At 33.0% G+C, this 27,105-nt stretch overlaps 8 protein-coding genes across 8 annotated transcripts; 5 read left to right on the top strand and 3 right to left on the bottom strand.

The window, feature by feature from the left end:
* Positions 1-50: 50 nt before the first annotated feature.
* Positions 51-1,046, top strand: DFA_01904 (uncharacterized protein; the record flags this gene model as incomplete). The annotated part of the gene is made up of 5 exons (XM_004359809.1): positions 51-341; positions 376-636; positions 712-843; positions 913-969; positions 1,017-1,046. The coding sequence occupies 5 exons, from the start codon at positions 51-53 to the stop codon at positions 1,044-1,046; spliced, it is 771 nt and encodes a 256-aa protein (XP_004359866.1).
* Positions 1,047-1,137: 91 nt separating this feature from the next.
* DFA_01903 (uncharacterized protein) lies at positions 1,138-1,458 on the top strand (the record flags this gene model as incomplete). Its single annotated transcript, XM_004359808.1, has 1 exon — positions 1,138-1,458. The coding sequence occupies one exon, from the start codon at positions 1,138-1,140 to the stop codon at positions 1,456-1,458; it is 321 nt and encodes a 106-aa protein (XP_004359865.1).
* Positions 1,459-1,779: 321 nt separating this feature from the next.
* On the bottom strand, positions 1,780-11,380 carry gacS (RhoGAP domain-containing protein; the record flags this gene model as incomplete). The annotated part of the gene is made up of 15 exons (XM_004359807.1): positions 1,780-2,666; positions 2,743-3,132; positions 3,236-3,975; positions 4,059-4,190; positions 4,351-4,413; positions 4,496-4,858; positions 4,934-5,176; positions 5,301-5,427; positions 5,525-5,596; positions 6,671-8,900; positions 8,986-9,029; positions 9,081-9,239; positions 9,334-9,596; positions 10,517-10,538; positions 11,374-11,380. 15 exons carry the CDS (start codon positions 11,378-11,380, stop codon positions 1,780-1,782), a joined length of 5,742 nt encoding a protein of 1,913 aa, XP_004359864.1.
* A 234-nt stretch (positions 11,381-11,614) lies between these two features.
* pabpn1 (polyadenylate-binding protein 2) lies at positions 11,615-12,514 on the top strand (the record flags this gene model as incomplete). The annotated part of the gene is made up of 3 exons (XM_004359806.1): positions 11,615-11,785; positions 11,889-12,139; positions 12,205-12,514. The coding sequence occupies 3 exons, from the start codon at positions 11,615-11,617 to the stop codon at positions 12,512-12,514; spliced, it is 732 nt and encodes a 243-aa protein (XP_004359863.1).
* Positions 12,515-13,110: 596 nt separating this feature from the next.
* On the top strand, positions 13,111-17,676 carry DFA_01900 (uncharacterized protein; the record flags this gene model as incomplete). The annotated part of the gene is made up of 5 exons (XM_004359805.1): positions 13,111-13,185; positions 14,550-14,620; positions 16,102-16,293; positions 17,173-17,241; positions 17,622-17,676. 5 exons carry the CDS (start codon positions 13,111-13,113, stop codon positions 17,674-17,676), a joined length of 462 nt encoding a protein of 153 aa, XP_004359862.1.
* Positions 17,677-17,738: 62 nt separating this feature from the next.
* DFA_01899 (putative protein serine/threonine kinase) lies at positions 17,739-20,342 on the top strand (the record flags this gene model as incomplete). The annotated part of the gene is made up of 4 exons (XM_004359804.1): positions 17,739-17,986; positions 18,079-18,439; positions 18,531-18,868; positions 18,959-20,342. The coding sequence occupies 4 exons, from the start codon at positions 17,739-17,741 to the stop codon at positions 20,340-20,342; spliced, it is 2,331 nt and encodes a 776-aa protein (XP_004359861.1).
* Positions 20,343-20,779: 437 nt separating this feature from the next.
* Positions 20,780-22,967, bottom strand: DFA_01898 (uncharacterized protein; the record flags this gene model as incomplete). Its single annotated transcript, XM_004359803.1, has 4 exons — positions 20,780-21,946; positions 22,024-22,342; positions 22,413-22,687; positions 22,776-22,967. The coding sequence occupies 4 exons, from the start codon at positions 22,965-22,967 to the stop codon at positions 20,780-20,782; spliced, it is 1,953 nt and encodes a 650-aa protein (XP_004359860.1).
* Positions 22,968-23,678: 711 nt separating this feature from the next.
* On the bottom strand, positions 23,679-27,088 carry DFA_01897 (uncharacterized protein; the record flags this gene model as incomplete). Its single annotated transcript, XM_004359802.1, has 5 exons — positions 23,679-24,256; positions 24,363-24,920; positions 25,564-25,627; positions 26,608-26,669; positions 27,076-27,088. 5 exons carry the CDS (start codon positions 27,086-27,088, stop codon positions 23,679-23,681), a joined length of 1,275 nt encoding a protein of 424 aa, XP_004359859.1.
* Between the last annotated feature and the right edge of the window lie 17 nt (positions 27,089-27,105).

Here is a 27,105-nt window from a genome sequence, read left to right as displayed (position 1 = left end):
ACTAAAAGTGTTTCATTGCAATTATTATATATAACCCTTAATTACACACAATGTCTGGTGATAGAGAAACAATAACAATTGAACAAAGAGTTGCAAATCAATCAGATCTCGATGCATTAACATGTGCGATTTGTTTGTCTCTGATGACTTCACCAATCAAACAATGTGTGTCTGGCCATCTTGGTTGTGGGAGTTGTTTGGAAAAGGTTTCAACTTGTCCTCAATGTAGAGTATCTATTTCAAATGGAGGATTGTCAAGATCACTCATTACAGATCATATGTTATCACATCTTAGGGTAAATAATCAAATCGTCCTCATAAAGGGACTATATTCTCCAATTGTATCTTATCTCCTCTCCCCGCATGCATATTTAGATTCATTGTGTGAATTACTTTAAATATAATCAAGATAGCAAGAAATGGGTAAAGGATGCAAGAGGATGTCAAGAGATTGTAACTGTAGCAACATCAGACGATCACGAGTTAACTTGTAAATATAATCTTTTAAAATGTCAACATCAAGGATGCAATGAAGAAGTATTAAAAGATGATATGACTAGTCATCTTGCTCAATGTAAACACCAACCAAAAGAAAAGATATCATGTCCATTTGGTACTGATATCTGTAAATTTATAGTACGAATCATAACTTTTGTATTCATCCGAGCAACAATAATAACAATCAATTACTATTAATTATTAATACTATAGGGAACAAAGAAAGAGGTTGATCAACATATTCTAAATTCAATATCAGATCACATAGAATCAAACAATCAAAAAATGGATGATAAAATCAAAGCACTAGAAAAAAAATTTTCTGAATCTATGGAATCAATCAAGGTACCAACCTACAAAATATATCCATTAACTAATTTGAATAATATATTAAATTATTATTATTATTATTAGAAATCAAATACAGAGTATGTGGATCAAAAGATAAAGAAAAACAAGGAAAAAACAAAGGTATGAAGTAATTTGAATACAAGAGGGGGATTAATATTAATATATAGATATATATAAATCAATTAGGAAATGATTAAACATACACCTGCAATTCATTTCGAATGGGTCATTCCCAACTTTTATCTCTTGCACAGAACAAAAAAGAACAGTAATTCTGAACATTTTAAAATGGGTGGATTCAATTGGTATGTTGGTTCACGTTTGGACTTGAAGAACGATGGTGGAAGTCAGTTTGGATTTTTTCTTTTTATGAACAAGAATCCTGGAAAAGCAGTAAAGGTACATTATACATTGGAAGTGGCTTTCCCCCTTCGCTCGCTTATGCATTCTGAACAATTCACCAAAGTTTTTGACCATGAGGGTACTGGCCGTGGAGCTTATCTAACTTCAGATAAATATTTGAAAGGAATCAATGCTGCTGATTCAGTCATTATTACATTCAAAGGTTACATTGCATCGGTAAAAGATGATCCACAGGCTAAAAAATGATAGAAAGTTAAAGTTTTGGTTTACAATAATAGAACAAATAAAATTCACAAATTAGAATTCTTTAAAAAAACTCATTATCTTATTAGCTCTATTTAAAACCACGATCGTACTGGCACCGGAACTATTATAGCTGCGGACAAATATTGAAAGGAATAGGACCCACCGATTCTGTGACTGTAAAATTCAAGGGTAATATCGTATGGGTAAAAAATAATCCACACTATGCAAAGCAACCAAAATAGAATAAATAGAAATAAAATGCACACTTAGAATAATAATTCTTTCTTTTTTTTTTGTCAATTAATTAATTATTTTATTTATTTAAAGTTTTCTTGATTGTAAATCAATTGAACTTTCATTCTTTTTACGACGAATGAAAAAGAATCGATTTCTCTTGACGAGCGCAAAAATTATGATACCAAGAGCAAGAGCACCGACCACACCAACAACTACACCAACAATGACTTTCCAGTTGTTGTTGCCATCCTTTTCACAAGATCCATAACTATCACGATCGACAATCAGAGCAGAGAAATCGGGATCAAGAAGACACACTTGACATATTGGCAAATTAATACCAATCGTTGCCAGTGATTCCTTGTCGTCAATCTTGGTGACATTCAATACTTGAGCGATTGATGATACCTTTCTACCATCACCAACACTATAGTCTAAAAATCTGCCAAAGAATTGTACGTTGCCTTGTACCACTCTGAGGTATTGCAATGAATCTCCACTCAGTGCATTTTGCAATGATTCAATAGCAACATTTGAATTGTCACAACCAACTACAAATTGTTCGTTATTGATTTTGGTTGAAAAAACAACTCGAAGATGTGAGATGGTAGTATTGAATGGCCAATTGGTAATTTCAACAGAGATTTTGATTGATCCTGCACCCAATTGAATGTCATCACCTGCAAATTGCACGGTTCTAGGTTGATCACTAAACTCGATCAATGAAACCACATTGAGTAGAGTAAAGTTGGAAGCAACCTCTGGTGCTTTGACCAATTGGTATGCTACCGATGTTAGAGTAGGTGTTGATTTGTCCACATAGGTCCAATTTAATGTATCCAATTGATTGATTATATTATCATCAATATCCAATTCTTGAATACTAATCATATTAAATGCAAATAAATAGTCTCCATATGAAAATACTGCTGATGGTACTTCACCATTCTTTATAAAATCAACATTTGGTGCTTTGATGGAAAAAAAATTAAATTAAATAAATAAATAAATATTTTTTAATTGTTTTGTTATTATTATAATACATACCAAGTACAGATTGTAATTTACAATCATCAGTCCAACCTGGGTCACAAACACATTGACCATCAACACAACTACCACGACCATTACACCTGTTTGTTCTATTCATACAATCGACATAGGAAGATGGTGCAGTTGGGAAAACTAAATAGGCTACTCCTGCTTGAACAAAGTTTAGTTTAAGTGATAGAGTCTTGTCGCCTGGTGATGCAACCGACACAAATTTACATCGAATAAATGTAGAATTGATAGAGGTAAAATTACAAAAGGTTATATCTTGTCCCCAAGACAATGTTACATAACCATCTTCCAAGGTAGCGTCTCCAAAATATCCATACATATTAATTCCTGCTGGTGGATAAATTGGATCCATTAAATAAGATGACATATAAATTGCTAAAATAAAAAAAAGAATAAACAAATAAATAAATAAATAAATAAATACTTATATATTTTTCTTTTTTGTTTTTTTTTGTTTTTTGTTTTTTTTTATATTTACGTCTAGTAATAAGAGCATAATAAAAACTACTATGATATTGATTATTCATTGTAATTGATTGTTGACCAACTGGAGGATAACTAAAGTAAAAAGTAATTGACTTTGTATTGTTGTAGTAAACCGGTGATAGACATGGAATGTTGTTGTTCATTGTGATGACTGGTAAAAATTCATCGATCCAATACTTGAATGTAACATTGTAATACCAAATATCGATACTTGAAGATTGACCACTCATAGAAAGTGTCTCGAATCCAACTTCTTTGGTGGTGAAATTAAAAGTGAATTCTGGCTTGGGTGGATCAATCAAGCTGACCGTAATGTTTTGTTGGAATCCACCACTGGTAAGATTGACCTTATAGAGAATTTCCTTGTTTGGTACAAGGAGACGGGCATTTGGAATATTAACTGCCCAACCCAAATTTTGACCAACAATAGTGACATATCCAGCCTTTGAAAGTAAAGATGTACTATCAACTGAAACATTACATTGTAAAGTAGATGGATTGGGGGGAAAGAGAGATGTTTGGAGATAGTTGCTAGAAGAATAACACCACCAACAATCTGGGATTGATGTGATACCTGTGTTTTGAATATACAATCCATTAATTGAACACCACTCTTCTCCAAGGTTACCAGTTATATTTTGGTTTCCTCCAATTTGAAAATTCATTTTTTTTGGTTTATTTGCCAATATACTAATTGGAATGGTACCACTTAATCTATTCTCTGAAAGATTTCTATAGAAACAAACATAAATAAATAAATAAATAAATAAATAAATAAATAAATAAATAAATAAATAAATTGTTAAATAACATACACAGAGAATACATTTTTTGGAAATGCCATTGTTGGGATACTAGTCAATCTATTATTTGCCAATTGTAAAAACTCTAAAGTTGGTGGATAAAAACTCCATGGATAAGATGTTATAAGAGAAAATTGAACTTCCCTAAAATAATAATAATAATAATAATAATAATAATAATAATAATAATAATAATAATAATAATAATAATAATAATAATAATAATAATAATTAATCAATCAATCAAAATATAAATATAAATTAATTGTACAATTTCTCCTTTTTTTTTAGTAGGTTGACTTACAAATTGATCAAGGCAGTGAATGGAGTTATATCTATAGGAATGAAATTTCTACCTCCCAACGCTCTGTAAAAATAAATAAAAAAAACAATATTAATATATTTATATTACTATTATAATTAATATTTATATTTATGTATATACATACAAACTAGTTAAAACCTTTGGATACATAAAAGATGGAGCAAAATAACCAGTTTGATCAACATCCATCATTTGACCAAGGAAAATGGTCAAGGGAAGATTAAGTTGTAGGTTTACTCTCTCACTACCGAATCTTGACATAAAATAGACACTGGTCAAGACTGGAAATGATCGACTATTAAATACAATGGTTGAAGCAGGTGCACTCTTTAGAAAGATACTCAATCCCAATAATCTGGGAAGATATAGGTCATTGGCAATGACCAATGTTGTAGTACCTCCATCATGTGTTTCAAATTTTTCAAGTAATGAATTATTAAATGATGAAAAATTAATACTTGTTAAATTATTTGCTCCACCAAGATAACTAAAATAAAATAAATAAAAATTAATTTTAAATCAATCAATCAATATTACTATTATTATTTTCTATTTTACATACAATCTTGTTAATTTTGGCATAGCAAGACTAAAATTGGGTGGAATAGCTTTAATTGTACTATCTTGACCTATATCCAAAACGGTTAACTTTGGTAAATTCTTAAATAGTACAAGTATATCTTTGGACCAATCGAAATAGGTGTAAATCGATGCCCTTATTTTAATGTTGGTGGCTTCTGGGAATGTCAATTCTGTAATTGATGGTGGTGTACCAGATGGTTGATAAATAATATTATCAAATGCTCTAAAAATAAATAAAAATAACAAATAAATGGAAATAGAAAATAGAAATAGAAAATAAAACCTATTAATATTTTTGTTCCTCCTATTTAAATCAATCACACAATGTGACACTTGTATATACATACATTTGTAATACATGATAGTTGTTATCACTGCCAATACCACAAGTAAACTGTCCACTACTACAAATAGAAGCTGAATTTTGAGCTATATTACTACCGTATTGAGTAATCAAATAGATACAACTGTTTACTATATTATATATGTATAGTATGATTGTTAGTACTCAAACTCTTTCAATTTCAATTTCTTTTTCCTTTTCTCTACTCTATTCTATTAATAGACATACATTCATCAGTTGATAAAGATTGTGATTGTACTTGTGTAATAGTAGTACTACATGAAAGCAATAGTAGTAATACTGTTAAGATCAAAAAAGGTGATCTAAAGCAACTGTACAATCTAAGTGTGCTAACCACCATTGTCTGTCCGTCTCTCTGTTGTTTTTTTTTAAATATTTGTTTTCAATAAATTGAATAGAGAATTAATTCTCTCCCTCGCGATTGTATCTATCTGTCAGTGTCGGTTTATATTTGAAATGAGAAAAAAAGAGGAGGAGGCTTGTTCGTTTTTCATTTCTTTTTTGTGGGCGCATTCTTGCACTAGTTTACACCAAAAAATATCTAGTTTTTTTACAGTTTTTTCATAGTAATCCACGTGATTCCGGCTCCTGGGTTACAAATTATAATTAATGGGTATCTTTCTCTCTTTCTCTGTTTGTCAAGTTTGACTATGGAATGACGAGTGGATGTTCGGAACTAGACTAGTCTATAAATATGGAAGTCATGATATGAAGTCACCTCTCTTTGATATTGGACTTTTTTTTGTATTGTTTTTTTTGTATTTTTTTTTATAAAAATAAATAATTGTTTGTTTGTTTGTTTGTTTGTTTGTTTGTTTGTTTGTTTGTTTATTATTTATTTATTTGTTTTTAAAAATATTAATAATAATAATAAATAAATAAATAAATAAATATATAAATATTTGGGGGAGGGAAATAAAAAATAACTTTTTAATTTTTAAATAAGGGATCTATTTACATCTCTAATCATCTCTACTATAATTTTAAGTAAATTAATTACTTGGGTGAGGTTATGTTCGTCGGATAGATGCTGGACATTTTCCTGGATACAGTCCAGTTTGGAGATGACGTTTTCGACCAGCACTCCAGTAAGTGTCTTGAGTGCGTTCATTTTGCTGTCGCGTGATTGTTGGTTGATGATTTCGCTCGATAGATTGATCGACCGCAACGAGGGAATCGACTTTAATTGGATACCTGTGCGTGACAATACCTCTGGATCCTCTAATGACTTTTTAATTTGAGTAACTGATCGAGATATCTTCATTGCGCAATCCAATGGAATATCTTCCTTGTTAATTTCAATCAAAAGATTCTCCATCAATGGTTTCATCCTCGACAATGTGTGAATGATACTATTACGCATATTGGTTATATTCTGGGTGTTTGCCAATTGATCAAACAAAACCTTTCCAAGTAACGTACTACCGCCAAGTCCGCTAATAGGTGATGATGATAATTTAGGTGGTGTCAAACTTCCAGTTAAATAATTTCCACCATTTCCATTAATATTAATTGTTAAACTAGATGAAGAAGATGAAGAAGAAGTTGTTGTAGTTGTAGTAGTAGTTGTTGTATTATTATTACTATTATTATTATTATTATTTAATTGATTTTGAATAATTAAGGATAGATTATTTTGACCATTCATGATTCTAGCATGAGATGGAGTACGTTCGAGAAGTTTGTTAATGTCATTGATACGAGTGTCATATTGTTTGAGGAGTTCAGCCGTGTCTGCAGCAGTTGCATCCTCGTCTTTGGCAGTCTCGCCAATATTAGATTTAAGTTGTTTAATGTCATCACGTATTTCCTTGATTAAAACATAGACTACAGAGATGAGTGCAGCCAACTTTTGTTTGGGTGTCACCTTGAGTGTATTGATCTTTGGTGGTGGAATGTCATCAAATGTCGCAGTTGCATTTAAAGGCATCTTGGTAATCTTGTGTAGATTCTGGATAATCTTGGCAATATAGACTAGTTCGCTCTTTGACGTGATACGAATCAACGACTCTTCAATATCGTTCATCACACTATCCACCTCACCGAGTCGCTTGGCAATATCCTTTTCATCGGTCACCTTTTGTTGGTATTGTTGTAGTTGGTTGTGTAATTGTCTCTTTTCATCGTCGACAATATTTAATGCTGCACTCACATTGTCATCTCTTGATGATGATGATGAACCATCAACGTTGTTTTGATGATGTGTACTGTTGCTGCTGCTGTCGGTTGATTTAGTGGTGGTTGAACTAACTGCAGAGTCTGTGTTACCAACAGATGACTGGTCACTCTCATCTTCTCCACGCCATTTGCTGTAAAAGAAATCCAATATATCGCCAACTGCCTTGAGGGTACGCATGATACGGATCAAACCGCCCAGACACACCTCCAAATCAACTTGGTTGCCTTCTGTGACGAGCATCTCTGCCTCTTCTTTAAACTGCTCGAGATAGGCTGGTAGACGGGTCGTCTTGTGCAGGATGGCTGCACGCAGCGTCTCAAGTCGCTTGACCTGCTCGTTTTCACTCGTAAACAGTGTCATGTCCATATCCATATTGAGTGCCGACACCACCTTGAAATCAACGTCGGGTCCCTCCTTTATGACATTCATAATATTCTTCATCGACGATGCAATCAACAATATCTCTTGTATCGTCAGATTCTGCTTAAACTCTTCCGACAGCTGTTGAAACTCATTCTCGAGACGGATGATAGAGTCGTCAACCAACTTTTTAATGGCCATGATCTTGTTGTCATTGTTTAGTCCTCCGCCACTGGTCGTCAATGTCAGACGGTCTCCTTGGCCAAGATGGTCATTCTCCTCTTCCTCGCTGTCACTAGTGACTGCATTTCGACCAATACCAATATTAATACGCGAGTCACCATTATTTCCACGCGGCGAAACTGATCGCACCGATGTGGGACTAGACACGCAAAACTGTGATGGACTAGTTGTTGTAATAGTAATGGTTGGAGGTGATGACAGTTGTTGTCCATTTGTCATTGTATTTCCACAATCAATAGAAATATCGGGTGAAGAAATTGAATCTTGTGATGAAGAGTTTGATTTTATAGAGAGACGATGTTGATGGTGTTGTTGAGCCAAGAGTGATGATGATGCAGTTGGTACAATTTGTGCATCGTCAAAGTAGAGTGATGGCGGCTCGCTTTCATCAATTGATATATTATTTGCATTGTTTGATGAAGATGATGGTGTCATGTTGTCATCGACTTCGCCAGTTGGAGGGGAAAACATATCATAAATATTTGGTTTGGTTGCCTTTTGTAGTATAATGTCTACCTCTTCCTCGTAGATGGCAGCAATTTCCTTGTCCAAGTTGATAGTCTCGTAGATGGATACATAGTCGTCTTCGAAAAGTTCGTTGAACGGTCTCGTCTCAAAATCCAAATAATCACCCGTGAATGGATCCTTTTCAAACAACTCTTGGTAATGTTCTATAATCAGTTTAATGATCGTCGTCACTTTGGGCGAATCTGCCACAATCTGTTCAGGTGTCTCTACTTTTGCTCGAAGTATATTTGGTGCAAATACAATTGATAAATTACCTGAATCCATTTTATGTGTCTAAACAGAAAAAAAGAAATGGTGAGTAAAAGTGTATACTATACTAGTATATATGTCTGTTTTTTTGATGATGATGTTTACATACTCTTGAATGTTTACAAATACGATAAAGAAAGGCAATCAAGAAATCTAAAATTACAAAATAATGATGGGGAACTTTTTGGATGATGGATTTAATACATGACAATCTAGAGGTTGGGTCAGTGACGCCATACGATGCAATCAATGCATCATAAAATCCAAATGTGAATAATGGTTCTGGTAGTTCTCTTAGATAATGTTTAAGAATGCCAGTAACTACATGTGGAGTTGATGCTGTACTAAAATCAAATGTTTCCCCTACAAATATAATCAAAAGTAATTAGTAAAATAAATAGATTGATATTATAATATATAATATATATATAGATATATATATATATAGATACTTTACCTTTATCGAGTAAAGATCTAATTTTGTTGATTTCAGCAGCATTACCAGATACTCTGAATAGTCCTTGTTCCGATAATCCACGTTCTTCAATATATTTGGTGGTGAGAACAAGTACATCGGGAATGATGGGATCATTTGGATCGAGTACTAATTTCTTTGATCCACCCCATCCAACACTATACTTTAAATTCCCTTTGGTCTCCTTTCTTAGGAAACTTTTAACTCTTCTCATTTCTCTTTTTAAAATATTACAGCCTATAGTGCTGAGAAAAAAAAAAAAAAAAAAAAAAAAGAAGAAGTAGATCTTTTCTCTCTTTCTCTTTCTTTTTACTTGATTTGGTTCAAATTTTGATTGATTTGATTGATTGATAATTTACAAATATAAATACAATTCTTTTCTTCTTTCTTATTGTTAGTAATTACTATAGATATATATATATAGAATATATAGATATAAATAAAAGATAGATATAAATAGAATGATTTTTAAATTAGTATGGATGGATTCACTTTTTTCCAATCGATTGAATGATTGATCGACTGATATTTATAACGATGTTAGATAGATAATGATAATAATAATAATAATAATAATGTTATGTTATGTTTTACATTTGGCCAAATATCTATCTCTCTTTCTCCCTCTCTCTCACTCTCTCTCCTTTGAAATGATAATATAGTTGTTATTAAGAGTTCAAGAAAGAGTCAATTCAAACTTGTCCAATTGTTATTAATATTATTATTATTGGTTGATGTTGCTGATCAGTCAATCCTCTTCCTCTGTCTGCTACTTTGTACTCTCAATCTGTAGTAGGATACTACTAATTGTGTTACTAATATATATTTAATAATGATTGTTGTTGTTTGTGTATGCAAAAAGGGTGAAATAATAATCTTCTCCTCTTGCTCAATCAAATCAAATCGATCACAACATATATATATATTTATATAAAAGTATCACTGTTTTGTTGTAAGAGGGAGGCGATCTGTGTGAATTGAGGAGGAAAGTGTGAGGGGAGAGAAAGTGATATAGAGTGTGTATGATGGGAATGTGAGAGAGAGAGAGGGGTGGATGAAGGTGAGAGAGGGAGAAGGAAGGATTAATGGTGTTTGTGTGTGTGGTAGTTTGTGGATAACTTGGTTGGTGAAAGTACCAGTTTAGTTATAAAGAGATGAGATTTACTCTATCTTATCTTCTTCTTCTTCTATAATATTATTATATATCTATATCTATTACTTCATTCGATCTATCTATCTGTCCTGTCTTGTCATGTGACTGAGTTGAAGAAGAGAAAAAGAGAAAGAGCAAGCCAACTACTACTATTTCTCCCTTGGTACTTTCTATTTCGGTGATCTTGATCAACTAGTGAGAGTGTCGTCGGCATGTGTGTGTGTGTGTTCGTTGTTGGTGTAAACCGCATGGGCAGTGTCTACTATGGTTTGGTTTGTGAAACATATATATAGAGAGGCGGGTGATGTTTGTTTGTTTAAGTTTACCTTTCTTTCTTTTTTGATATCTCTCTCTCTCTCTCTATAACTAGTATACAACATAATAGTTAGTTGTCCGCTAACTAACTACTACTTTTGACTCTATAAATACAACTAACTAACTTGTTATACTAATACTAAACGTAGTTAGTTCGAAAATAAATAAACAAACTAAAACTTTGAAAAAATATCTTGTATTGCTTTTTTTGGGGACTCATTCCAACCAAGTTGAAAGATTCATTGCTCTTTAGGGATAGAGCTCTGATTGGTTGGTGAACATCTTCTCCGATCCGATAATCTATCTCATCATCTGACTTTCTCAATGTATGCAATATATTCTTCCTCTGTTTATCAGTTGACTTATCACAAGTCCAGATCATCAGATTGTGATTATACTATTTAATTACTATCTGTTCATTTATATTTATTTATTTATTTATTTATTTTATTCTTTCTATGTTTGAGTTCAAAGTTAGTAGTAGTAGTTTGAGGTGATCGATAAATAGGCGAGGAGAGTCCCTTTTGCAAGAAGGGTAGGCAAGGTAATTTTACTTTTCATAGTTTTTTTTTTGACCATTCACTTTTCAGTCTCACCTCCTTTCGATTAGTTGTTGAAGTTAGTTTGTTAGTTGTTGTACGACGCACCTGTAGATTGCAATTTGAAAGCAAAGCAAAGTAGTAGAGGCAAGGAAGAACGAGAGAGAGAGGAGAGGTACCTTTTATATCACATTCAGAGAATCAAAACCACTTAGTTAGTTAACATATATATATATATAGAGAGAGAGAGAGAAACATGTCAGAGGAATACGATGCAGCCATTCACTCTACTTCTGATGAGGTAGACATTCAACAACCATCATCTAGTACAAACAACAATAATAATGACAATGACAATGATCAATCAACAGACGATACCAACACCAAAAATGAAGAAGACGAAAACAGCGAACTAAATCAAGATCCTGTATGTATACTACAATCATACGATATGATACGGTACTAGTAGAAGAGACGATAAGACAAGAGGGTGTCAAACGATTACTAATATTCTATTCTCTTTAAAAAAGGAATTGGAAGAAATGAAAAGACGATATAAAGAGATTGAAGAAGAGACACAAAAACTAAAGGAACTACAAAACAGTCTAGAGGCAAACGGTGGGTTTGGAGGTGACCAAGAGGAAACAGACGGAAGATCAGTATACGTTGGTAATGTAGAATATACATCGACACAGGAAGAGATCTTACTCCACTTTCAACCATGTGGAACTATTCATAGAATCACCATTTTAAATGATAAAATGACTGGTCATCCAAAAGGGTAAGTGAAACAATATATATATCATATATCATAATTAATATTAATATATTCTATATTTCTTGTAGATGTTGTTATATAGAATTTTTGGAAAGAGAAGCGGTAACCAATGCATTAATGTTGAATGAGACTATGTTTAAGGATCGTCAAATCAAGGTGACTCCAAAACGTACCAATCTCCCAAGTTATATGAGAGGAGGTGGTGCACGTGGAGCTCGTGGAGGAAGAGGTTCTTCAGCTTATGGATACGGGGGTTTCAACGCACCAAGAGGTGGTGGTCCAGTAAGAGGTGCTTATGGTGGAGGTTTCGGTGGTCCACCAAGAGGCCGTGGTGGAAGAGGTCGTGGTGGTGCTAATTTCTATCATCCATATGCTTAAAAGAAAATAAAGGAAAAGAAAAGAAAAGAAGGTAAAATGAAAGGTAAAAGATAACATATCATCAACAAGTAAATATACAACTACAACAACAATTAAAAAAAAAGGGTGGGAACAACATAATAATAACATAATAATAATAATTTCACAATATATAAAAGATAATTAATAATAATAATTAATGTTGGGGGATAAAAAGAAGAAAGAAAGAAAGAATAACAATATATTTATTTTAAAAAAGTAATAAAAGAAAGTAAAAAGAAAAACATTCTAAAAAAAAAAAAAAAAAGAGAGAAAAAAAGAAAAAAGAAAGGAAAGATAAAGAAGAAATAGAATAATCAAATATAACAATAATATATATATTAATAATATAATAATTTAATGATGATAAGGATATATGATGATATCATCATTTCCAAAGGTAGGTAGGTAGGTTGGTTGGTAGGGTTAGGGTTTAGGTGGAAATTTCAAATTTGGAAATCAATCCCCAAAATAGTGTATGGTAAATTTCAATTCGGCTATAAGTGTTTGAACTACACAAATTGTCAGTCAATCAAAATCAAAAAAAGGAAAAAGCCGAATGACGTACATCATTTAAAATGAAATTAGATCCAAATAGATGGGTTTCAAAGTGGATATGGACAATAAGATCAACAACAAAACCAAAAACATATGCATATATAGTTTTGATTTCAAAATCCAACTACACAATTTAATCGAATCACTCAAGAGTCGTCACTTTAAAACTGGATCGTCAATTTTTTTTTTTATTTTTTTTTTGGAATGGAAATGAATCAATCAATCAATCAATTATTCATTCTCTCTTGCTCTGTCTCAGAGTTTCTCTCTCTCTCTCTCTCTTATTCTATCCTTTTCTGGGGTTATCTTTTTGAAAAAAGTCCAACAAGTATTTTAATAATGATATCATCGAGATGGAATCATTGATGATGTTGATGATACGGAATACCAAGAAACAACTGATAATTTACAGCAAATTGGTTTTAGATACTACTAGTAATAAGAAAAAGTATCACAAGTGTTTTTGATTTACAAAAAAAAAGTGGGTTGGATAGATTCCAATCAACACGTGTGGTTGGACTCACTCCCTCACTCCTTTCCCACCCAAAATCAAAAATCACTATATTTGTGGGTAAAGTGGATAAACACAGACAAAAGATAGATATATGTCACAAACTACATCTTTGTATGAAGATGAATGAAAGAATGAATAATATGACTGATTAATATTATTATTATTATTACCTTGTTGTTGCTCCACTTTTCATTAAAGACAGGAGGAGGAGAAGGAGAAGGAGAAGGAGGGAGAAACATCACTTACGCACACACACATAAATACAACATACACACACGCATATTGATTGACTCTGTATATCCCAACTTACTTACTACTACTACTGACTATCCAAGAGTTGTGTAAATTATGACATTTATCTAAACCTCTCTTATATTTTATTTAAAATATTTTAACCATATCCAGGCAGTTGGATGGAGGGAGTATGGGAAAAAAAAAAAGAGGAAGACAATGCAAGGTAGGTTCAAAATTCAAATCTTTCAATCTCTATCACATCCATCTCTCTTATTTTTTATATTTTACCCTCCATTAATATCAAACTAGCTGGTATTAGTAAAAGGCAGAGTGAGATAAAGAGAAGGGTTAATTATCACATTCTCCTGTAGATGAAAAGAGACAGGAAGAAGAGACATAAACAGCAGCAGCAGCAGCAGCAGAGAGTTGGAATCTTTTTAAAGATTTTGATTGATGATGATGATGATAATAATGATGATGATAATGTTAATTGACCAAACGTGGTAAAGTAATAAATCAACAATCATTTATACATTTCATTTCCAGACTGACATCATTATTTATTAATGTCATTATATTCCTATATTTACTCTTTTCATATTTCTCCAACCAACCAACCAACCATAGTTTTTACTTATTAGTAGTTGTAATTGTAATAGTATCAGTCAATCAAATCAAATCAAATTATTTATTTATTTATTTTTATAATAGACAACTAGCATTGAGATATTAACGAGATTTATGGTTATCATTGGAATATTCCAAAAAACAATTACAAAAAGGTAAAAATGACCGTTCAGTAGTTTCAACTACCATATCCATCCATCCATCCATCGCCATTCATTTCTAGATATGTTGTTTTTTATTCATCACATCATATGTCACGATCACAGTACATTATTATTGTTGGTGTTGATTACCAAACCCACGACCACGATAAATAGAGCCCAAACCATTACCAGATTCTTTCCTTTTCCCTTCTTTTACTACTGCACCTCCACACCACCCTTCACATTCTATGGGGGATAAAAAGAGGAGGTGATTGGGGATGACACCTCAAACCTTTATCCACTTTAAAAAACAGATCATAGGTTTCGACCGTCAAACACCCCCACCAAACACCCACCACATGGTTCAATACTTTAATACATCGCATCGGTCGGCATATTAGGGCAGGGCTCATCTGATCATGTAACGGCTTTATCTATGTAGTATTTTAAAAAAATCAAAAAATTTCGTCGTTGAGTTTGATCAACTCGATCGATTATCAGAATTCACTTAATGGTTTTTTTTGAGAGAAAGCAAAGCTCAGCGCGGGCAATGCCCTGTACCCATATTTTTCCACCAACAACAACCTCTTTGTGTTTGCGACGACTTTGCTCTGAACCGCTCAACCTCCGTGGAGGCAAAAATAAAAAAACACGCAAAAATCAGGGCAGCAGGAGATATCTTGTGTCTCGTTCTCCATCTCTGTGTGATGATGGCAATGAAAAAAGCCGTGCGGCTCTCTCTCTCACAACCAAACAACGATAATAATAATAAACACAAGACAAATCTTGGTTTTGATCGATATGAGAGTGCAAACTTTGCACATGATGATGGATTGGAGGGAACTGAGAGAACAAGAGCGACAAGGAAGCTGGTTGGTTGGCCCCTTTCTTTGTTTGTGAATTTATTTGTGCGTTACCCGACCTACCTACACCTACACACAAATTATAATCAAATAATAATTTTAAATCGGCAGAAGGAAGAAGGAAGCAGAGGCAGACAGTTACACAGAAACAGATAAGAGAGGAAAGGAAGGAGGAAAAAGGAATTCGTACACAGGAGAGTTGTATCTAGATATCCCCTATCATCTCATCATTCTTTAAATAGACTCCCTGACGACGTCACACCCTCTATCTATATTTATTTATTTATTTATTTAACAATTGTATAACAGAGTAGAATCATACTAGCAGAAGAAGAACAGAGGCAGATAACCATAATTAATAATAATAATAATAATCACAGACAATATCTCCAAAAGGTATATCACGATCAATCAAATCATATCACACATACATATCTCCCACCCATACTCTTTTTTTGTCACCTCTCATCAATCGAACTAGTTCCAACAGAGAGAATATCAAGATCGTTCACATCTTGGGAATGAGCTCATCATCGTCGTCCGATTTCTACAAAGAGAGCTCTCCTTCGTTTTTGTTCTATTATTGCCTCTTTTAATCTTTTGATTGGATGATTAGATTTAGTTAGTTAGTTGTTTACTTTATCCTTCGACTGTTGTGTCAACAAAGTTAATCGTAAATAAAGAAGCATCATCAACATCAACATCATCATTATCATTATTGTTATATGTAACCTTATGCACAAGTGTTGTTCATTCGTTCATTCGCACCCCCACAAACCGACGAGTCAATCAGACAGCGAGAGAAGAGAGAAGAGAAAAGAAGTAAATACATATTATTATTTTGTATACTACTTTAAATTCAACAACATACTAAAGATAATTAGCTAGTAGTATTAGTAGTATTTGTGTTAACACAAAAAGTAAAGATGATGATAAAAAAAAGAAACATAGGGTTGTTAGAGAGAGAGAGATTGGAATCTCACTATCGAGAAAATAAACACACTCACATACACACACACACAGACAACAACCACGATCGATCACACTCAGCACTCACCATCGATCAATCACAATCACATATGTCAAGGAAAAGCCGAGAGACACATCCATGATCATGAGATCATCAATCAGAGTAGATACTATGATCACTGTTGTCCAACACAGGCGATCATCGCCTTATTTTTACACCATTGTAGGTGGGAGGTTAGATGGGGATGGTGTCAAAGGAGGAGAGAGAACAAAGGGTTGACACTATCTCTTTCTCCTCCTCTCCTCCTGGCACCCATCAAACCTCACCCATTATCATTGGTTGGTATGTGATGTGATGTGTACTATTATCAGTGACACAGAGAGAGACACTGACAGACAGGAAAGAAAGAAAGATAAAAGAGAGTTTTAAAACAAACAAACAAGCAACCAACAAATAACAACAACAACAACAAAACACAAATGTAAATTGTTAATGTGTTAATCAGTCTTATCCATTCTGTAATCTCATTATATCAACTTCTCGTCAAAACAAGAGAGCGAGAGTTATCACTTGACGGTTTTGGATAATGTCAACTCTCTCTCCTCTCTCTTTGTTTTTTTTACCAAAAAAAGAAATACAAAAGGCCAGATAATAAGATATGTACGAGTGATGATGATAGATAGATAGATGATAGATGATTTGGATCAGTGAGTTGTTGTCACTTGTTTAAGCGTCAATCCATCAACATCAACATCAACATCATCGATCGTCAATCTATGCACTGTCTTTGTTTCTAAACAGTTTTTAAACTACTTTAATTTAAAGTACACACACACACACACATAATACCATTAGTGTTTGGGTGTGGTGTGTGTGGCTACAAATAATAATAATCTCCACATCATCACACCTTGTTTTCTTGTTTTATTTCAACCTTGTTTCTGCGCTACACCAGCGTCTCTACTTTTTCGTCCGTTTGAGAGAGAGAAAGGAGGAGGAGGAGGAAAGAAGAATAATGGGGGGATTGATTATCAATCAATGTCTTTACTTGTCCAAAACCTAGAGTTGCGTTCTTTTAAACAAAGCAACCACAAACAAAAAACAAACAAAGTAATTAACAACCTTTTTTTTTATAAACTATATTCAATTAATTATAAATTATAGAATTATAATAATTTAGTAGTCTTATTTATACAATACATATATATATGAAATTTGTAATTTTATATCCATAAATTATTTATAATCCAACCAAACAACTATTATTACAACAACAACAAACAAAAGAAAGAAGAAGATGGAAATTCATAGTGTAGGTCCATTTATTATTGGTAAAACCCTTGGACAGGGTACCACTGGTAAAGTGAAATTGGGATTTCATAAAGAGACTGGATTCAAAGTGGGAATCAAAATTATCAACAAGGAACTTTTGATTAGTAAACCATCGATGAGAAGAAAGATTGAAAGAGAAATTGTTTTGATGAAATTAATAGATCATCCAAATGCTCTAAAGATGTATGAAGTTTATGAAACTTCAAAATATTTGTATGTACAAACAAAAAAGAAAAAGAAAAAGAAGAAGAACAAAGATAGAAATATTCTAATATTGTTTTATTTGTTTGTTTGTTTGTTTGTAGATTTTTAATTCTTGAATATGTTGAAGGAGGAGAATTATTTGATTATCTAGTTGAAAAGGGAGGTTTAGAAAGTGGCGAGGCATTATTTTTTTTCCAACAAATCATTACTGGTTTGGATTATTGTCACAATAGAAGTATTTGTCATAGAGATCTCAAACCAGAGAATCTGTTGCTGAGTGGAGACAAAAAGATCAAGATTTGTGATTTTGGTATGGGTTCTATCGTTAGAAAAGATAATTTATTACATACTAGTTGTGGATCTCCTCATTATGCTAGTCCAGAAGTTGTATCTGGTATCGATTATGAAGGTCAAAAGGCTGATGTTTGGAGTTGTGGTGTTATCTTGTATGCATTATTAACTGTATGTAATAGAAAAATAGAAAAATAGAAAAGAAGAAAATAGAAAAAGAAATATTCTAATTATTATTTTGTTTTGTTTTGGTTTTGTTTAGGGAAAATTACCATTTGATGATGAAAATATTAGAAGATTATTAAACAAGGTAAAGAATGGAGCATTTGTAATGCCACCATTTATTCACAAGGATGCTCAAGATTTGTTGACCAAGATGTTGACAGTCGACCCTAAAAAGAGAATTTCAATTAGGGAAATCAAAAAACATCCATGGTTCCTATCAAACAATATCATCCCACAAAAGGTCACTCCACTCGACGAGATTGCTTGTCAACCATTACCAGATCTATCATTATTGGATGATGAAATATTTAGAAGTTTAATGGTATTGGGTTTAGGTAATGTTGATGATGTTAAAAGACAATTGGTTAATAGTGAGTAAGTAGAAAAAAAAACAAAAAAGAATAATAATTATTTAAAAAAAAGAAAGAGTTAATCTAATTTTAATTTTATTTATTTCATTTGTAGTAAATCACAAGTAATTGTATATTATAGATTATTAGAAGAAAGAAAGAAATATGATATTGAAGGAAATAAATATGGAAACAAACCAAGAGATGTCAAACAAGAAAGAAGAAACAGTATATCGGATTTGTCAAAGAGAATGTTTGGCAAACAAAAATCAAATGGTGATCTTAATAATATTCAACCTCAACAACAACCATCTTCTCCATCAACTACTCCAAGAAATAATAATAATAATAATGAACAACAACAATCTCCATCACAACAATCACCATCACAACAACCATCATACTCACCACAACAACAACATCAACAACATCATCATCATCATCAACAACAACATCAACAACAATCAATCCCACCACTATGTATAAATTCTAACAATAACAACAATGGTACATCTACCAATAATAATAATGGACAAAGACCACCATCACCACCATCACCAACTCAACAACAACAACAATCACCACCACAACCAGTACCACATTCACCAAGACATCATCAATCGGATGGATTACTCAAACAGGCATTACAACAACATCATATGCAACAACACCAAAATGGAAATGTTTCACCTATTTCCATTTCCGTGTCTGATAAGCAACCACAACAACCACATCAACTATCTTTGAGCACTGGTATGCCAGCACCATCACCCAAGCTTGTTGACGACCACCATCAACCGGTCCAACGCAGAGGCAGTATGACGGCATCGACCAATCCCGCCACCTCTCCAACCATGTCTCATCGTGGCAAGGTTTCTTCGCCAGTCGAGATCACTAGCAAGGTTAGAAAGTTAAAGTTGAGCGAGCGCGAACAGCCATCCAACTCTCCCATCATTGGGTCTAGTCCTAAAAAATCTTGGTTCTCTTACTTTTTCTCAAAGAATGGTGATGGTACCAACTCTGGAAAGGAGAATGGCAAGAATGGCGGAAAGGGCTCATCCTCTTCTCATCAATCGGGTGCCTCTACCGCTTCATCTGCGTCTTCCACCTCTTCCACTTCTTCCACTTCTCCCTCTTCTTCTGCTGCCGCTTCATCTACCACCACCACCACCGCCAATTGTAGATGTGTGGTAGAGACCAAGATTGACAGCTCCTTAATTGTAGTAAACTTGGAAAAGATTTTCTCCAAACAAGGTATGGAATGGACAATGAGAGACAAGAATGCCCACAATGGAGGTGGCCTTTCTTACTTTATCAAATCCATTTCAAACGGCGACAGCAACAATACCCCATTCGAATGTGAAATTGATGTAGAATCTGCTCCACCTCAACACATTTCACCGTCATCTTCAACTAGTCGAATTCATATTGTTCAAAAATCTGGTTCTCAAAATAGATTTACCAATTTCACAAACTCAATTGAACAATTGTTCCTTTAAAACAACGAATAATAATAATTAATAATAATAATAATTAAAAAATATCTAGATAAAAAAAAAACATCAAAAAAAAAAAAGATAACTATATATATCTTTTTTTTTTTTTTTGATCAGAGACAACATACATTACATTAATAGTTGGAAACAACAAAACTCCCAAAACCCCATAATTTATAAATATTTTCAAAAAAAACAATCCCTTAGAACAAAACATTAATAATAATCATAATATAGATATAGATAGTAGTAGAAAAGTTATTATTTATAGATAGATATAAAAAAGAAAAATACAAATAATAATAATAATAAAACCGAGAAAATAGAATAACAATAATGTTTATTCTATCAAAATATTTTTTAAAAAACAAAAAAGATTAATTATTTATTATATGGTTTTGATTTGATTTATATATATTTGTTTTTGTTTTCTTTTTTTTTTAAAACAAGACTGGATCAATTGAACATTGAGCAAAAGATTGATTTTGTTGAGATAATAAAGTTGAAAATTGATTATTTGAACTACCTAAAATGACGTTGGTGGAATTATTGGATTGATTGACGATGGCAGATTGGACAATAGTAAAGATGGTAGAGATTGACTTGCAGGCATGAACAACACTAGAGATGAATCCACCGGCTGCAGAGGTTTCAGCATTGTTGCTTCCCTTTTTATTGGCTTCCTCAGAGTTGTAGGGTGAGCCAGATGAAAGGAGTTTCTTGAGGAGACTCTCCTTTGGGAATTCAACAATCTGTAACTTGTCAGTCTCTTTTAATCCACAAAGAGTCTTGGCCTCATTGATGGCATCATTGAGACTGCCAATCTTGTCGACCAACTTTCTATCGAGAGCTTGGTTACCAGTCCAAACACGACCACGAGCAACATCTTCGACTTGGGCAGCTGTCAGTGTACGACCGGCAGCAACCTTTGATGTAAAGTCACCATAGATATAGTCTAAAAAGTCGTTCATGGCATCACGTTGCACCTTGTTGTATGGATGGAGAGCAGAGTAAAAGGTGCTATTGTCATTGTCGCCGTGCTTGTCATTGTTGTTGAGATTGATCATGTCGTATGTGACACCAATCTTTTCCCACATGGGTTTGGTGTTGAACTTACCAGCCAACACACCAATGCTACCTGTAATGGTACCAGGCAATGCAACGATTCTATCGGCATTACAAGCGATAAAGTAACCACCCGATGCTGCAAATTGGCCCATATGAACCACCACCTTTTTACCAGCCTTTTTGGCAAGTTCAATCTCGTGGTGAATCAAATCCGATGCAATGTATGATCCACCGGGACTATTGACAACCAACACGATCGCCTTGATGTTCTTGTCCAATGTGGCTGCTCTCAATGCCAAGCTGACAGTCTCTGATCCAATGCTTGGACCACCATGCATAGGGTCGGTTGATTGACCACGGTAAATGGCACCCTCCAAATTGATCAATGCAAATTGATGCTTACTCTTTTGTGAATAGGGGTGTGGTTTGGTAGACATGTATTTGGTCAAATAAAGTAAAGTTGGTTTCTTTTTATGATCCTCTTCCATCTTTTTCTTTAAATGTTCATATGTTTCATTTAAATATTTTGTTCCATTTACCTAAATTTAGAAATAAATAGAAATAGTTAGAAACTCTATTGATTTTCATAGTTTCTTTTTCTTTTAATTTTTCTTACCAAATTTAATTCAACAGCTTTGTTTGAACTATATGGACCATTAGAGATGATATTTAAAAGTTGATCCATTCCTAAATTTCTTTCCTTGGCAATACCTTGGTACATTTGATTGAGGATATCACCCAAAAGAGCAGTAAGACTCTCTCTGTTGGAATCGGTCAACTTTTCCTCTGTCAATGGATCAGCAGCCGACTTGTACTCTTTTCTCTTGAAAAATTCAGCAGTAATTCCAAGCTTGTCCAATGTCTTTTTAATAAATGATTGATCACTACTAAATGATACCAATCCAACTGCTCCACATTGTGGAATATAAATTTCACTAAAAAAGAAAGAAATGAATGATTAATTAATTCAAAACCAATATTTATATTTGTTATACTAAAACATACTTGAAAGCAGTAGCAAGATAATAAGAACCAATTGAATTTGAAAGTTCACCAAATGATTCGGAATAGACTACAGTGTGTTTTCCTTTGGCTCTAAAGTTGAGAATAGCTTGTCTCAGCTCTTGAATCATTGCAAGAGAGAGATGAGCCTTGTCTGATAATCTACAAATCAATGCTTTTACCTTGGCATCACCACTTGCATGATTGATGTAATTGATAATATCATAGAAATAGATTGTATTTGGATGGAATAATTGTTCAATCTTGTTTGGTCGAGTCTAAATATAAAGCAAGAAGAAGGGGGAAAGATAGATTGATTAGTATGAGGTATGTATAATTATGATTATTAATTAGTTTGAAACTTACAGTAACAACTTCCAATAGATCAAAATCTAATTCCAAGATTGCATTTGCAGGTGTGATTGATTTATACTTTTTCACAATGACAGTAGTCAATAGATACGAACAAGTAAGCAATATCTTTACACATGATTTAGGATCCTTTCTCCAAAACTCCTTTAAAACACGTACTGCATCATCTGGTTTATATAATGACATGATTGATTAGATTGAAAGTTGATTATGTTGATTGAATGAGTTGTAATATATAGTATATATAGTAGCTATAGTATATAAAAGTTTGTTTGTTTGTTTGTTTTTTTGTGATTATTAATAATACAATGTTGCTTGCTTTTATTATTATTTGATTACAATAAAAATAAATTACACAAAATTGCCTTTTTTATCCCCATCTCTTTCTTGGACTCCAAAAACAGAGTGCAGTGGACAGTTCAACTTTACGTCCTCCATAACAACAAATTTTATAATCATTATTGGGTTATTTTTATTATTGTGTTTGGTTACACATAGATATCATATCACCTGATTTCTTTAATTAACAATATTACATCTTTATTAATAAAGAATATTCACAGATAAATGAGAAATTAGAATAATCAAATGCACTCGAACGATGTTGATGAGGTGGTAATGTGATCTTACACATCACTACAAAAAGATTAATGATTACATCACCTTCACCGTCATCATCATTGTAAAAAACAAAAATCTATTTAAAATTGTGATATTATTATTATTATTATTAATATTATTATTACTATTGGGAGTCTTCTTTCTTGGTTTATTTAAATAGAATTAATTTTTAGTTTAAGTACTAAGGTTTTTAGGGGTTTTAGGGGGTTAGGCTAGGGTTAAGGGTTAAGGGGGGCAAATAATTAAAAAATTATTAGGTCTATGCTATTAAACAAATCAATCATTGTTTTTAGCATATGGTTTTCTAAATCGGGCAATGTTTTTGTAATAAACATTCTTTTTTGTACTACCAGTATTAGTGGTATTACTATCACCACCATTATTATTATTATTATTATGATCTTTGGATGGTGATTTGTTGTTGATGTTGTTGGAAATATTATTATTATTATTATTCGACGGTGAGGTTGATAATCTTGGAGTTGATTTTGGTGAATTTGGTGAATTTGGTGAATTCTCAGATGGAGATGATGGAGATGATTTCTTCTTTGATCGTTTATCGTCGAGATAGTGTCTAAGTAATACATAGGGATGGTCTTGATCCAAATAACCTGGTTGTTCATAGACGGTCTTTGACACATTTTTACATCCTTTTGGCTTGACATATTCCAATAGTCTCTCCTTGCCACTGGATCCCTCGATAATAAAAGTTCGTTGATAACCAATGATATCATCATAAAATATTCTTTGGGTTCCTCCAACTTGAGCCCAACGATTCTCTGCACATGTACGAGTTCTTTGAGGTTCAAGTTTAATTTCCTCTTTATTTAATACTACAAAATGGATACTACCATCTATACAATAAATAAATATATAATAAAAATATAATAAAAATATACATATAAATATATAAATAAAAAAAAGAGTTGGGATTGTTGTAAATATTTAAAAAAAACATACGAATACAATTTTCAGGTTGAATAGCAACTGATTCACTTAGTACTGGAATAACAATACCATTAAAATGAATATCCTTTGAATTTTTTTGTTCCAAGTAACTGTCAATCATGTTGATGTAGACTAGTCTTGGTTTTCTCTTGAAAAGGGTTCCAACTTGTTTGTGATTCGCTGGAGTGGTTGGTTCTGGTGATTCAGATCCAAGGCTTGGACTACTACTATTACTTGTATTTGTAATTGGATAGACTTGTTGTGGTTGGAGGTGATCAAAACTATTGCTGTTACTGTTGATGCTGTCATAAGAGTCTTCGAGGATTAGATTTTTAACCGATGCTACTTGAGTGGTTGTAATGGTTGGAATTGGAACGTGAATTGGAACGTGAATTGGAACGTGAACTGGAACGGCAGCTACATTTGTTAAAAACGATGAATAGCTGTTGTTTAATGGTAAAGTTGATGGTACATAGCTTGGTGAAGAGGTTGGTGAAGTTGATGGTGATGTTGAAAAACCACCATTATTATTATTATTTAGAGTTGGTAAATTCCATTGTTGGAAACCATCTTTTAATAATGTTTGAAGTGAAGGTAATTGGATTTTAAAATTATTATTGGAAATGATTGGATTGGAATAATTATAAATATTATTAATATTATTGTTAAATGGATGATCGTGATGATTTTGATTATTGTTGTTTGGATTATTCAAATTTTGGTTATTTTGGTTTTGATGAAAGGTTCGAAGAGGTGGAAATGACTGATGATGGTACAAGAGGGAATGAGGTTGGAACGATATGGATATTGATGGAGGTTGTTGCATCATGATTGTATTAATTTTTGAATTGAATTTCAGAGGAATACGATCAATAGTTGTATTGTTTTTTTTTTGAGGGGATAGGAAATTGTTAATGAATTTTAATTTAGAGTTATATATTTCTAATATTTAGAGATTTACAAATAAAACAAGTTTAAGAAAAAAAAAAGAGATTTTACTTAAACTTTTTCTAAATGGGACTAAATTGTATTGATGGTAAGGTTGAACTGACTTGCAAGTTAATATTATAATTATTTGATTTTATTATTATTATTATTGGAGATGGAGATTGATAAATTATTTGATTGATTGATTGATTGAAATTAACACTCTATAAATAAATATACTATAAATTATGACTAGGAGTAGTAGGATGAGTAAAACTAATAATACGTACGATTCTTGCACTACTACTTAAATGTTGTTGTTGGAGGTAGTTGGGAGTTGGATTTTGTTCCTATTAATAAACAAGTTTACCCGCTGCTGCTGCTGCTGCTGCTGCTGGTTGCTGCTGTTCATGCAATTAGCATCATCATCTCACCTACCTACCAACCAAACGATCCATCATCTACCGCATGATCCTATTGTTGATCAGCATCAACAATTTGCGTTTAACGCCACCATTCAAGGGGGACTGCACCTGCCTGTTATATTTGGCTTTGTATAAATCAAGTCAATTGGACTCTCACAAATGAAACATCTAAACAATGATGCTATAATTAACACACTCCTGGCAGATCATAGAATCATATGTAGTTTAAAAATGATATCATTTTGTATTGTTGTTGTTATCCACTCTCACCATGTATCTATGTATTGCTGCTGCAACAGCTCTTATTCTTCTTCTTCTTCTTATTATTCTTTTGCTACCATCACCAACTATCACCAACATATAAAATATTTTGAATATGTGAGGAGAGTGAGGGATAGATATTTCAAGAAATTGGATGGATGGTGACCGATTGATCAAACAGCATTCATGCATGCAAACCATTGTTGAATTCGTGGGAGTAATGTAACGCGGGTGATGGTGCGACATCACTCTGGGGTGGGGGGAAGAGGTGATGTTAAGGTTGTTAAAAGCATACACATAAATAGCAGGAGGGTAAACTGCTTATAGTATGCTATGCACGACGACTAATATTTTGAGAACTGGGTAGATTAAAAGTAGTAGTGATCTTTAGATATAAACCATATGACGACAACGCTGGGTGTGTGTGTTGGCATCATCGTCGTTTCGATACAACAATTATTTGTTGTGTGTTTTGTGTGAGTGGTGTTGTTTAAACAACAACAACAGCGTAGAGTAGTAGTACTGTTTGATCGAATGTGTGTGTGTGAGTGTGGTGTAAAAGTGTTTTGGTGATCGTTTGGTTGATCACCTACAAAAGTGTTTGAAAAGAAGTGTTTTGTTGTTTACGTCTTTTATCAACTTACAACTATTGATACCATACTATTACCAATACTATTATAACTATTTCGATAATTTTGACGAAATACTTGATGTATTGTTAACTCATTCAATCGTTCTTCCCCAACTACTCTACGCTCTCGTCATTTCAGGAAGAACGAGTTGGTAGTTTAGAGTTTGAATAGAATATAACATGTTGATCATCACACCACCATCATCGTCATCATGAAACTACCCGTCGTAGTTGCAAGCTTGGTGGGTACGAATGATGATGAATCGTTTTGTCGAATTTGTGAATGAATCTATCCGTTCCGTCAACAACAATCAATCTATCGCTATTATTCTTTGATTGATTATTGTTGCTGTTATTGTTATTACTAAAAAGAATACAATGACGCAATTGGGAATGATCAGATTAATCATTGTTATAAAAGTTTTTTTGTAACTGCTGATCAGGGTGCTTGTTTGCACGTGTAACCTCAATCGCACCATACAAACAGAAGGCATGTTTGTTGTTGTGAGTG

This window comes from Cavenderia fasciculata (genome assembly GCF_000203815.1).
Source record: "Cavenderia fasciculata unplaced genomic scaffold Scf_Dfasci-F-a-25c12.r2-5, whole genome shotgun sequence".
In the NCBI taxonomy this organism is placed as follows: Eukaryota; Evosea; class Eumycetozoa; order Acytosteliales; family Cavenderiaceae; genus Cavenderia; species Cavenderia fasciculata.
The sequence above is the reverse complement of the archived record's forward strand: the minus strand, read 5'-3'. Positions and strand labels throughout refer to the sequence as shown.